Source organism: Amblyraja radiata, chromosome 26, assembly GCF_010909765.2.
Source record: "Amblyraja radiata isolate CabotCenter1 chromosome 26, sAmbRad1.1.pri, whole genome shotgun sequence".
In the NCBI taxonomy this organism is placed as follows: domain Eukaryota; kingdom Metazoa; phylum Chordata; class Chondrichthyes; order Rajiformes; family Rajidae; genus Amblyraja; species Amblyraja radiata.
Window position 1 is genome coordinate 18697038 of NC_045981.1, and position 14044 is coordinate 18711081.

At 44.8% G+C, this 14044-nt stretch overlaps 1 protein-coding gene across 8 annotated transcripts in view; it reads right to left on the reverse strand.

The window, feature by feature from the left end:
- The window catches only part of bahcc1 (BAH domain and coiled-coil containing 1), a 275446-nt gene that overhangs the window by 90009 nt on the left and 171393 nt on the right, over positions 1-14044 (reverse strand). For all 8 annotated transcript variants that reach the window (XM_033044370.1, XM_033044369.1, XM_033044374.1 and 5 more), the window contains 2 exons: positions 4499-4695; positions 3134-3270 (listed from right to left, as the gene is read on the reverse strand). In XM_033044370.1, coding sequence (XP_032900261.1) covers positions 3134-3270; positions 4499-4695 — 334 coding nt within the window. The remainder of the gene's footprint in view (positions 1-3133; positions 3271-4498; positions 4696-14044) is intronic.

Sequence of the window (14044 nt, forward strand, 5' to 3'; positions counted from 1 at the left end):
TGCTGCCTTACCCGGGACCGCCCAGAGACCCGGGTTTGGTCCTGACTAGAGGTGCTGTCGGTACGGAGTTTGTACATTCTCACTGTAACCGCATGGGTTTTCTCCGGGTGCTCCAGTTTGTCCCCTCATTGCAAAGAAGGACATGTTAGTAGATTAATTGGCTTTGGTAAAAATTGTAAATTGTCCCTTGTGTGTAGGATAGTGCTAGTGTACGGGGTGATCGCTGGTCAGCATGGACTCGGTGGGCCGAAGGGCCTGTTTCCACGCTGTATCTCTAAAGTCTAACGTAAAGTTTGAAGATGCTGCCTGACCTGCGGTGTTACTCCAGCACTTTGGGTTTAATTGGGTTTTTTCCAGTGTCAATTATCCTGATGCTGTTCATGCCTTCTCAAGTTTACACCACTCCTCATGAAAGAATATGACACTCAGTCTCCAAGCATTGCAAGCCTCCAGGAGCTGAAGCAATGAGTGACAGAAGGCCCTGGGCCAAGCTTACATCAATAATAGAATTCAGAAATGGAAAGTCCTGGTTGACTTTCCTCTCCATAGTTTAGTGGTAGTGAAGCCAGCCGTGATAACCATTTGCTACGTATCCTGGCACAGCTAATTCAGCTGTACCTTTGGATAATCTTGATTTGTTTAGAGTTTAGAGTTACAGCATGAAAACAGGCCCTTCAGCCCAACAAGTCCACGGCAACCATTGATCACCCATGCACTAGTTCCATGTCATCCCAGATGTACATCCAAAACATAAGGGGCAATTTACAGAGGCCTAGTAACTTACTAACTTGCACATCTTTGGAATATGGGGGGGGAACCAGAGGACTCAGAGAAAACCCATGTGGTCACAGGGAGAATGTATAAACTCAGCACAGACAGCACACAAGGCCAGGATCGAACCCAGGGCCCTGGTGCAGAGAGGCAACAGCTTTCCCACCTTGCTCCCTGTGCTGCCCTTTGTGGAGGAGGATTTAATGCATCAAATTGGTGCCTGCTTGAAGGAACAACTGAAATATTTCATAAGATAGACACAAAGTGCTGGAGGAACTCAGCGGGTCAGGTAGCTCCTCTAGAATAAAGTATGGGTGAAGTTTATCTCCAGAGATGCTGCCCGACCCGTTGATATTCCAGCACTTTGTGTCTATCTTTGGTATAAACCAGTATCTACAGTTCTTTGTTTCCACAATATTTCATAACGCTGATTAAATCACATTAATTGCAGAATTTATTGAATAACATAATTTTTCATTTAAGTTTGCTTTTTTGCAATTGTTTCTGATTTCCCCACGTGATTTCCCCAAACCCATTGGCCCAACTTGCCCACACCGGCCAACATGTCCCAGCTACGCTGGTCCCACCTGCCCACCTTTGGCACATATCCCTACCAACTTGTCCTATCCATGTGTTTAAGAAGGAACTGCAGATGCTGGAAAATCGAAGGTACACAAAAATGCTGGAGAAACTCAGCGGGTGCAGCAGCATCTATGGAGCGAAGGAAATAGGCAACGTTTCGGGCCGAAACCCTTGGTTTTGGCCCGAAACGTTGCCTATTTCCTTCGCTCCATAGATGCTGCTGCACCCACTGAGTTTCTCCAGCATTGTCCTATCCATGTACCTGTCTAACTGTTTCTTAAACGTAGGGATAGTCCTTGCCTCAACTACCTCCTCTGGCAGCTCAATCTATACACCCACCACCCTTTGTGTGAAAATGTGGCCCCTCAGATTGCTATTACATCTTTTCCCCTTCAGCTTAATCCTTGATTCACCTGCACGAGACTCTGTGCATCTACCCCATCTATTCCTCTCTTGGTTTTCTCCAATACATCTCGGCCCTTGTTGTTTGAGCTGCATCACGCCAGCCAATGATATTCTTGTGCCTTTAATGCAAAGTTAATTTCCTTTCATGTGAAGAGGAATAAATTGCAGTTGTATGATTGAAGCCTCGGTGGCGTTGGTGTAAGGGCTGTGCTGCCTGCAGAGACACCACTCAGCACTATGCAAACACATCTGAAATTTACCCGTCAATGAATGAGGTCAGGTGAGAACCAGCAGCAGTATCTGTGCAAATGTCTGGAATGAAAAGGGCAACCGAAATGGGAGCCAGAAAGGAAAGTCAACACTTTGGGGGGGGGGGGGGGGGGGGGGGGGGGGGGAGGGGCTGGAGTGTTTGTGCCAAGAGGAGCAATTGAACTGAAATGAGAAAGTAAAGACAGTAAAATTAAAAGTTTGAACTAAGTATGTGAATGAACCTGTTACAAAGTGAATATAATCTGAGTTTGCATTTTCGATGCTATACGGATGCATCGAAGCCTCAAAACATTGAGCAGGCTAGGACTCTATTCTTTGGACAGCAGGAGGATGAGGGGTGACCTTATAGATGCGTGCAAAATCATGAGAGGAATGGATCGGGTGGGGTCTTTTGCCCACATTAGGGGAATCAAGAACCAGAGGGCATATGTTTAAGGTGAGGGGGCAAAAGTTTTATCGGAGCTTGAGGGGTATCTTTTTCACACAAAGGGTGGTGGGTGTATGGAACGAGCTGCCAGAGAGCGTAATTGAGGCTGGTACTATCACGATGTTTGAGAAACCTTTGGACAGGTACATGGATAGGATAGATTTTGAGGGATGTGGGCCAAATGCATGCAGGTGGGGCTAGTGCAGATGGGACATGTTGGCCAGTGTGGGCAAGTTGGGCCGAGGTGCCTGTTTCCACGCTGTAAAACTCTAGTTGGAAAGCAATGCATTGGGAGCAACGTGTTTAAGTTTTGTTTTTTTTTTAGTTTTGAGATACAGTGCAAAAGCAGGCCCTTCAGCCCACTGAGTCCGCACCGACCAGCAATCCCCACACATGAACACTACCCTACACACACTAGGGACAATTTTACATTTATACATTTATAGCAAGCCAATTGACCTACACACCCGTACGTCTTTGGAGTGTGGGAGGAAACTGCAGATCTCGGAGAAAACCCACGCTGGTCACGGGGAGAACGCACAAACTCTGTACAGGCAAGCACCCGTAGTCAGGATCGAACCCCGGACTCCGGCGCTGTAAGGCAGCATCTATACCACCATGCCAGCCACATGTGCTGCACCATCTGATTGGTGTTTCTGATTCGCAACGGGCACTCACTCATGATCATGTCTCCTCTGCAGTTTAGCCAGCTCCCGTTGTTTCTCCTTGTAGTGCCTCTGTAACTCCGCTAGTCTCATCCTCATCTCCAGCTCCAACGTGTCCATACCGTCAATTGCAGCTTTCAAAGGACAAACCTTGAACAGAAAAAAACAGTCCAAAATAATCAAACGGAATGGCATAAAAAGTTAAGGAGAAAAGAAAAATCATTCCATGGTGATTATTGGCATGTTATGACTGCATAAAGAATCAATATAAAATAAGCAATGGAATTGTAAAAGGGCTATCCCAGCAAATTTCACCATTCCTTGGTGATTGTTATCTTATTGCTACATAGAAAATCAATCTAAAATAACCAACAGATTGTAAAATAATTATTTCAGTAAATTATAATCATTTGTTATTTATTGATACATTATTACTGGGGAAAGAGATAATTTAACATTAGAAGGAGGTTGTAAAAAGGTTATCCCAGCAAATGAACATCATTCCACGTTAATTATTGACCTATTATTGCTACATCAAGTACTTTATTCCCTCCTAGAATAACTATCTGCTCGACAGAAATGGAAACAAGTGCCATTATAACTCCTGCCTCTCATTCAAAAATGTTCATTCATTTAGTTAAAATCCAACATTTAAAAAAGCCCTAAATAAAAGTGTTTTATCATCAATAATATGAAAATAGAATCAAAATACAGGAATGTAGGTTCCGTATAAATTCTTCTTTTTACCGCAATGTTCACCTTGTCACTGAAACATATAGGCACTTCAATAAGTTTGTTCTCATTCTATTCACATCATCTACACGACCCAATCTAATCAGCCATATATAAATGTTCAGATATGTCCCCGTGAGTTGTATTGCTAACCGTCTGGTCCCGGGGAATCTTTACTTTAGATTTTAGAGATATCGAGTGGAAAAAGCACTCTTCTGCCCATCAAGATCGTGCTGGCCAGCGATCACCCCATACAGCAACACCATTAAACACACTAGGGACGATTTTACCAAAGCCTATTAACCTACAAACCTGTACGTCTTTGGAATGTGGGAGGAAACAGAAGCACCCGGAGAAATCCCACGCGGTCACGGGAGAACGTACAAACTCCGTAAAGGCAGCACCCGTAGTCAAAATCGAACCTGGGTCTCTGACACTGGAAGGCAGCAGCTCTACCGCTGAGGCATTGTGCCACCCTGCAATCCCTGAATCCTGCAATCTCTGCCCCTTGAGGACTGAGCTGATGTACTGATTTTGTCCTTTTCCCTTCATACTAATGGATTTTTCTCAGAGAATATTTTCCGTTTGCACTGTGAGATAAAGTGGCGGAACTTTGTGCTGGAGTGAAATTCGCCTACAAACTCACCGTTTCCGCCTTTGGCCGCCATGAGTACTTCCTCCGTAAATTCAGTACTCGTGGGATTCGAACTACGTAGGACTTGCTTGCTTCTGTGTCAATGTGGTGGTCGTCCAATTCGATGGGTAATGCCTCTACCAATGCACATGCAGCAGCAATAGTTGCAAGGCTCTGGAGATCGTGAGTAAGCACAGCCTCGTCTTCCCCTGCGTAACGAGAAACATGTACAAAAATTCCTTCAGCACTGATACATTAACTTGAATATCTGCTTCGTAATGGAACCTGCCCAACGCTCAATTCCAACTTGAACTCTTTCTCCCTCGAAACACCTCAAAGGGCCACAGTCACACATTTACAAAAGTGCTCACATGTTCATCAGAAGTCTCATTTGAAAACATTTCCTTTGTGTGTTTTTAACTTCAGCTAATCAAGCATATCATTTTCTTCATTAACTACTGCTACTGATAAGGAATGCCAGGAAATTTATACACGGGAAAATTACATATGGAGACTTCAAAAACATATTCAGAGCAATTGCATTGGATGGTTGACGGGTAAGAAGTATACAAGTTTCAAAAGCGTGTGAATTATTTTACGTAAGGGAATAAAAGGGTCAGATTGGAAGGATCGGAAAAGACCCAAGCCAAACAATAAATTCTGGTACAAGCATTCTATATTAGGATTACTTTTCTATGATTCTATAAGTGAGATGACAACATCCTTGAGACGGATGCTGGAATCTTGAGCATTAAACAAAGTGCTGGAAGAACTCAGCAGGCCAGGCAGCATCTGCGGAGAGAAAAGAACAGATTGTATCCGTCCATTTCCCTCCAAAGATGCTGCCTGGTCTGCTGAGTTTCTCCAGCAATTTTCTTACCATATCCCAACCATCGCAACGTTTAAGAAACATTTAGACAGGTACATGGATAGGACAGGTTTAGAGGGAAATGGGCCAAACATAGATAAGTGGAATTAGTGCAGATGGGACAAGTTGGGCTGAAGGGATTGTTTCCATGCTGTATGATGCTATGACTACATCCTTATTACCAGCCTATATATTACAAAATTAGCATTTTCCAGTCAGCTCATTCCTTAGTTTCGATCTTACTCACTCAGCCCATTCCAAGTGTCTTGATCAAACCCACAAGCTCGTGGCAACATGCAAAACACTAAATAACACATTTTTCAACTCTGGTATTACAGATTGCACCATGTAATTTCCCAGAAATATCCCTGCTCGCTGATTTGCATATTACTCCTCAAAGGTCATTATTATGATTCCATTCAGGATCTCAGATCAAACCAAAGAAAGTGTTGTAATGCAGGTAAACATGGCAGACAATGAACACATAGCACAAGCAGACAATATATGCACCCAGACAATGTAATTTTGAGACACAAGGAACTGTGGATGCCAAAATCACAAATGCTAATAGAACTGCTACCAGCATGAGCAGCACAATAACACAACGTTAGAGTTGCTGCTTTACAGCACCAGAGACCCAGATTCCATCCTGACTACGGATGCTGTCTGCATGGAGTGTGTGCCTTCTCCCCGTGACCGCGTGGGGTTTCCCCGGGTGTTGCGGTTTCCAAAGATATACAGGTTAATTGGCTTCGATAAAAATTGTAAATTGTCCCTAATGTGTAGAATATTGTTAGTGTGTAGGGATTGCTGATCGGCATGGACTCTGTGGGCCGAAGGGCCTGTTTCCGCACTGTTACAGTACACTAAACTAACTAAACTCAGCGGGTTAAGCAGTATCTGCGAAGGGAATAAATAGGTGATGTTTCGGGCAGGACTGAAGAGGGGTCACGACCCGAAACGTCACCTATCCTTTTCCTCCAGGGATGCTGCCTGACCCACTGAGTTATTCCAGCACTTTGTGTCTATCCTGCTTCAGGCTATTGGCATAGGGTTAACCTTTGGCCTGAATCTTTATCTAAATTGTACCAGGAGGTTTTTATATCCACTTGAAAAGTCGGTCACCAAAATGTCCAATCTGAGAGTTGACACCTCCGACCATGTAATACTCGACAAGAACTTGGGCTTTGGAGTAGGAACTGTAGATGCGGGTTTAGACCAAAGATAGAAACAAAGTGCTGGAGTCACTCAGCAGATCAGGCAGCATCTCTGGAGAAAAAGGATGGGGACCCGATCTTTGGATTTAGGAGGACTGGGATTTACACAAGACTCAGAACAGTAAGTGCATCAAGGCTGATTTGTTGGCTAAAAGTTTTAATTTCTAAAACTCGACGAGGCCCTGCACTTGCCTGCACTTGGTCCAAAACCCTCCAAACCTGTCCTAACCATGTACATGTCCAACTGTCCAATAGTCCCAGCATCAACTACCTTATCTGGCAGCTTGTTCCATACACCCTCTGTGTGAAAAAGTTACCCCTCGGATTCCCATTCTTGTCCTCTCAATGGTCTTTCCATATGCTGAGGTAGTGGGTTCACCTCTACCCCATTTACAGACATTGGACTTTGTCTATGGGACTGGTGCACTACAATGCTGAGAACTGTGCTGCACTCTGTATCTTTCCCTTTGCTCTAATGATTGTACTTGAGTTTGGCCTGATTGTACTTATGTATGGAATTATCTGATTTGATTGGATAGCATGCAATACCAAGCTCTCCAATATACCTCGGCACAAGTGACAATAATTAACCTAAACCTAAGGTTAAACATTGTGGGTCGGAGGGCCTGTTCCTGTGTTGTACTGCCGTATGGTCTAAGCGGACTGCCACTGAGCCAGAGCACTGAAGAGGCTGCGAAAGAAAATATACTGAGCTACAAAAGATATTTTGATTGCAGAATCATCAAATAAACCTCTAACAAGGGATCTTTATCCAGATTTCTGATTGGATTTTCACTCAAAGAGTTAAAATCTAATTTCAGGGAAGTACTCGCATAAATCTTCAAAAAGGTCACGGACTAAAATAAGCAAATTATGTCAAGTTGCTTTAAACAAGACAACCAGCATGATGTCACAAAATATTGCAACACAATGCCTGTTCTCAGGTTCCCTGGTTATTCTATCGGAATTACATCACCCTTTTCCCTAAAGAAGGAATGTTAATGGATTCAATATCGATGGATACTTCAGGAACAATCAATTCTTTTGACCAGAACTGATCAATCAGCTGATAAAAGTGTTATTGATTAATAATGTAATGAGGTTACGGGCATTTGATATTTTAACAGCCTATGTGTAAGCATGTGAAGCGATTTACATTTTGAAATCTGCATTTGGGAACTAAAGAGTGCTTTCAATGAGATAATCATTGCAGGTGGGACTAGAGTAGCTGGGACATGTTGGCCGGTGTGGGCAAGTTGGGCTGAAGGGCCTGTTTCCACACCGTATCACTCTATGACTCATTGCCTGTAACGAGAGACAAAATGCTGGAGTAACGTAGCGGGTCCGGCAGCATTCCTGGAGAAAAGGAATAGGTGACATTTCGGGTGGGAACCCTTCTTCAGACCCCTCAGAAGTCGCCTATTCATTTTTCTCCAGAGAGAGGCTGCCTGAACCACTGAGTTACTCCAGCATTTTGTGTCTACCTTCCATATAAACCAGCATCTGCAGTTCCTTCCTAATCATTGTGTGTGATAGGAACATAAAACACAATGATATCTCAGCATTGAATGTAACATGTATGTATATATGTTTGCAAGGCACATATTATATACGTGTGTACGTTGGCTTAGATTGTTCTGCAGTGATGATGCTAATGATGTACCCAGTGAATTTACCACTGGAAAGTTATTCCATATCTTCTCCCCTTTTAAAATAATATCCTGCAGAGAGCACTGGGATCAGCCACAGGCACTATAGCCAGCAGCCACTGAACAAGAAGCTGGACACAAAAACCCGGAGGAACTCAGCAGGACAGGCAGCATCTCTGGAGAGAAGGAATGGGTGGCTTTCCGGTCCTGTATGAGCTCAGTTTCAGAGGTTCTGCTTCTTTAGTCGCCTTCCTGTCGGTTTTAAGTGCACTCCAGGAGTAATTAGCAAGCAAGTGATAGCGTGACGTGAATCATATGCAACAACTAAAAAACTGCCATAAACAAACCAACCTCCTGGCGGCTAAAAAATAAAAATTTGCCTTAATTTGTTTTTAATGTACCTGCATAAGGAATGACCCGAATAATTGCAAGTGAATTTAATTAATAGGCCAATGATCTCAAATTTAAGATTCACTGAAAGTGAATCAGCTCCCTTCCTGTATGATTCACAGCCCCCTGAGCACATAAGCACCATATATGTGGTTTCTATTCCATTTTGTACTATTCCATTCTCACATATCCTCTATCTCTAACGTATTTGCTCTGGTCAGACCTTCCGTACACGTGCCTCTTGAATACTTTCATTCACAGTGGAGCAGCTGGTAGAGCTGCTGCCTCACAGCGCCAGAGACCCGGGTTTGATCCTGATCTTGGTTGCCTGTAATCCAGATTGTAATTTAGATGCCTGGATTAGCGATCCTAAAGTGGTTTATATCCCACCACAGCAGAATAGGGAAATTATATTCAAATTGTTGCAGTCATTTGAAATAAAAAGCTATTATTAACCATGTGATCATAAAAGTATTGGATGGCCACAAAATCTTATCCAGTTCATTAGTTTCTGAATCTGTGAAACGGTGGCATGGTGGCGCTGCGGTAGAGTTGCTGCCTTACAACGCCCGAGGCCCGGGTTCGAACCCAACTATGGGTGCTATCTGTTTCGAGTTTGCATATTCTCCCTGAGACCACATGGGTTTCCTCTGGGTGCTCTGGTTTCCTCCCACACTCCAAAGACATGCAGGTTTATAGGTTATTTGGCTTCTGTAAATTGTCCCTAGCATGTAGGAGAGAACAAGTGTGCGGGTGATCGCTGGTCGGTGAGGACTCGGTGGGCCGAAGGGCCTGTTTCCATGCTTATCTCTAAGGGGCCTGTCCCATCTACGCAACTTTTCAGCAACTGTCTTCAACCTTCAAGCTCGGGGGCACTCGCCTGTACAACCGCGAGCTGGATCGACCGCACACACACACACACACACACACACACACACACACACACACACACACACACACACACACACACACACACACACACACACACACACACACACAATCACAAAGGCGGGGGAGCTCTGTCTGAAATTCACACGGTGCAAAGCTAAGGTGATACCCGCGATGAACAGGAAGGTAAAAGACGGCTGGCACATTGTACGGTAGGTCTTTTAAAAGAGCGGGGGTGGGGGTAGTTGGGGGGAGGTGGGGAGAAGGGCGTGAGAAGGCGTAGAGACACTTTTAAGAAGCCAGCCAACTTTTAATAAAGTTTAGCGGGCATTTAACATTACCGGTTTTCCTTGGTTCTGAAAACTCGTGCTTACGTTTTATTTTCCCAATGAGCCAATTAAAATGCCCGGTCAGCAAAGGAGATTGCCTATGGCTACCTCGACTACCTATAACCACATGGGCAACCCCACTACCACGAGTTCTAAAGAACCACGCCAACCAATGTTTACTCGCGCAAAAATCTTCCGCATGTTGAAAAATTTTCCTCGACCAAACTGAGGCCGCGAGTATGCGGGAACTTCTGTTGAGCATTAAGGAGAGTTCCAGTGACCTCCTAGGACCACGTGTCGACCATGCTGCAAGTTTGTGACGAGCGCAAACTCTTCTAAACTCGCAAATTAGGTTGCCATAGTGGGACAGGCCCTTTAACTAAAACTAAAAAACTAAATCATCTTTATTGTCTGGCTTATGTACGACCCAAATCACATCAACGTGGCTGACCCCCTGAGATGTCATGTGAGGCAACCAGTTTAGGGAGGCAGATGGACAATAAATACTGGCGGAGGCATTCACATCCACCTCCTGTGAAAACACATCTATCTTGCCTTGGTAAGTACATAATCCTTACACAGAAATACATTCAGTTCAACGCTACGTTCAGCTGCATGCCCTGCTTACTCCACACAGGCCTCCTGCCTCCTTAATCATTGAACACAAAAGAGAAACATTGCAAAGCAAAAATTGGACACTTTTAATGACCATTAACACATTTACTGTAAACAGATTTAGTTTAGTTTGGAGACGTAGCATTGAAACGGGCCCTTTGGCCTACTGATTCCATGCCAACCATCGATTTCTCGTTCACACTAGTTCTATGTATCTCGTTTTTGCACTAGGGACCATTGTACAATCAACCTGCCTTTGGGGGATGTGGAAACCGAAGCACTCAGAGAAAACCCACACGGTCACAAGGAGAACGTGCAACCTCCACACAGGCAGCAACAAAGGTCAGGATCGAACCCAGGTCTCTGGTGATGTGAGGTAGCAGCTCTACCATGGATCTACCAGCAGGTCCAGGAACAGCTTCTTCCCGGCGGCTGTCACTCTAGTCAACAACGTGCCTCGGTGACTGCCAATCACCCCCCCCCCCCCCGGACACTCCTCTCACAGGAAAAACACTATGTCTGTATATATGCTAATGTAAATATTTATTCAAATCATATGCTATGTCGCTCTTCCAGGGAGATGCTAAATGCATTTCGTTGTCTCTGTACTGTACACGGACAATGACAATTAAAGTCGAATCTGAATCTGAATCTGAATCTGAATCTGATAGACACAAAGTGTTGGAGTAACTCAGCGGACCTGGCAGTATCTCTGGAGAAAATGTTTGGGTGACTTTTCTTGTCGGGACCCTCCAGAAATGCTGCCTGACCCACTGAGTTACTCCAGCACTTTGTGTCTATCCTTGGTATAAACCAGCACCTGCAGTTCTGGTACGAAAAAATAATATTAATGGAAGAAGCTGCAAGAAACATCAGACAGCGCTTGATACATTTTGTTGTTAAGTGGCAATTATTCTTTGCTGGTTTTTGATTAAGCTGTCGTCACCCTTTTCCATTTTTGTGATTGCAGCCAATTTCCCTGTTGAGCAGTCCTTGATGTAACTACATTTCAGTTTGAGCAATAACAAGAAAAATGAGACTAGTGAGAGTTGATGAACAGCCCCAAAGTGCCAGGAAAGCAGGGATTACGATGCCGTAGTTCTAGTTAATTTAATTTAGTTTAGCTTTGTTTAGTTTAGAGATACAGTGTGGAAACAGACCCTTCGGCCCACCGTGTCCATGCCGTCCAACAATCAACTGTACACTCGTTCTATACTACACACTAGGGATCATTTAGTGCCAATTGACCTACAAACCTGCACTTCTTGGAAAGTGGGAGGAAACTGGAGCACCCGGAGAAAACCCACGCGTTCACAGGGAGAACGTACAAATTCCATACAGATGGCACCCGCAGTCAGGATTGAACCCGGGTCTTTGGAGTAGTTCTTAAACTTCTTCCAACTCGTCTAATAGATCTTATATTAGCTGCTGACGCGTGCGGCCACAGGCAGAAGATAGGGAGGGAAGTTAGGCCTGTTTGGTGAACTTTTGTAACTTGGGCGGCGGCGGCAGAAACATGGCGACACTATTGTAGGTGAGGTCTGCTGTATGATTTTACCAGGTTGTGTGCAAAACAAAACATTTCACTGCACCGAGATACATGTGACAATAAAGTATCATTGAAAGCATCATTAAATCATTGAATAATTTCAGTCCTAATGGCAAGTCACTTCATTGCAAAATCTAGGCCATTCAATAACATTCAGAATGCGCGCATATGTGTGCAGATGATATTGTGCATCTTATTATCTATTTATAAAGTTTTGTTCATTCTGCTGATAATATTTGCATATGATTATATGAAAGTCTTAGTGATTAATCTGTTTTTCTATCACTGAATAGATGCATATAATAATCTACATGTGAATGTGCACAGTTTGTATTTCTATTTATAGTGAGAATCATATCTGTCAGTATGTTGAAACAAGGATCCCCAGCTGCCGGTTAGTACACAAAAGGACACAAAGTGTAGGAGTAATTCGGCAGGTCAGGCCGCATCTTAGGAGAACATGGCTAGGTGACGTTTCAGGTCAGGACCCTCCTTCAGGATCTTGATCCGAAACGTCACCCATCCATATTCTCCAGAGATGCTGCTTGACCTGCTGAGTTACTCCAGAACTTTGTGTCCATATCTGTCAGTATGTTGAATACTTTTAAGGACAAATTTGGTTTTACATATCCTATGTAGCAAAGCCCAATAAATGAATGAGAAAAAGCTGCCAGATTTATTAAGTGTAGGTTTTTTTCACAAATTCAGTGAGATAAACTTCACACTGATGACACCTTTAGTTTAGTTTAGTTTGACTTAGCTCAATTTCAGTTTAGTTTAGAGATACAGTGCGGAAACAGCCACATCAGTCCATCGAGTCCATGCCGACCAGCATTCCCTGCACATTAACAATTATCCTATACACTAGGGACAATTTATATTTATACCAGTGCCAATTAACCTACTTTGGAGTGTGGGAGGAAACCAGAGCACCCGGAGGAGATCCCCGCAGGTTACGACGAGAATGTACAAACTCCGTACAGACTGCACCTGTAGTCAGAATCGAACCCGGGTCTCTAGCGCTGTAAGGCAGCAACTCAACCACTGCGCCACCGTGCCGCCCGATTGCAAATGTGCTGCATTCGGTACCCGGACGTGGCGTCGAAGGACGAGAAGCAGAAGCAAAGAAGTGGAAGCCAAATAACCCAACGGAAACAAAGCCGAAACGCTAAATAATCGAAAGCGTACGAATCCGAAACGCCAACTAACCGAAAGGGTGGGACGCCTAAAAGCAAACTCACTGAAAGGCCGCTCTGCCGAAAAGTCAAATAACGGACATGACGTTGCCGGGGGGGGGGGGGGGGGGGGGCGGGCGGGACTTGTCAGCATTTGGTCCAGACCCCCGCGTCCATCACATCAATGGCTGGTGGAGATGAGAGGGTGGGGGTTCATTTTCCCACACAAGCCATAGGTGACTGGGCACTGTGAACCCGAGCACCAAGTTGTAGGCGGCCGAAGGAGCGCATCCCTCGGGACAGCCCCCACTCTCCCACGGCCAAGGCCACGGCCGCTTAGTCTCCCCGTGCGACCGCACTGTGACGAGCCATGTGTCGGCTGCGCCGGGTGGAGCAGAGGTGTGGGACAGGCTGGCGTGGGACCGCCATCACCCCCGACACCACACCGAGTGATTCACCCCCCAAACCCCCGGCCGTGGGGACAGATGGCTCGGGGCATTGGCAGCCATAATAAATCACTTTTAAAACATGGGGGGGGGGGTGACACAAATTCCCTGGTGGGCTGATGACAAGTGTGCATAACAACGAACAATTTTATCTCCTCCCACTCCCTCCCCCCCCCCCTCCCCTTGACAACAGGAAGCACGTTTAATTTATTGTTTAAACACAGTAATACCATCTGGTTGCCTGCGTAAGGCCCACTAGCTCCCACGCTCAAAACACCAGATAATCTGTAATCTGTTTTAACTGAAGATGGACACAAAAAGCTGGAGTGACTCAGTGGGACAGGCAGCATCTCTGGAGAGAAGGAATGGGTGACGTTTCGGGTCGAGACCATTCTTCAGACCTGAATACAATACAATACAATACCATTTATT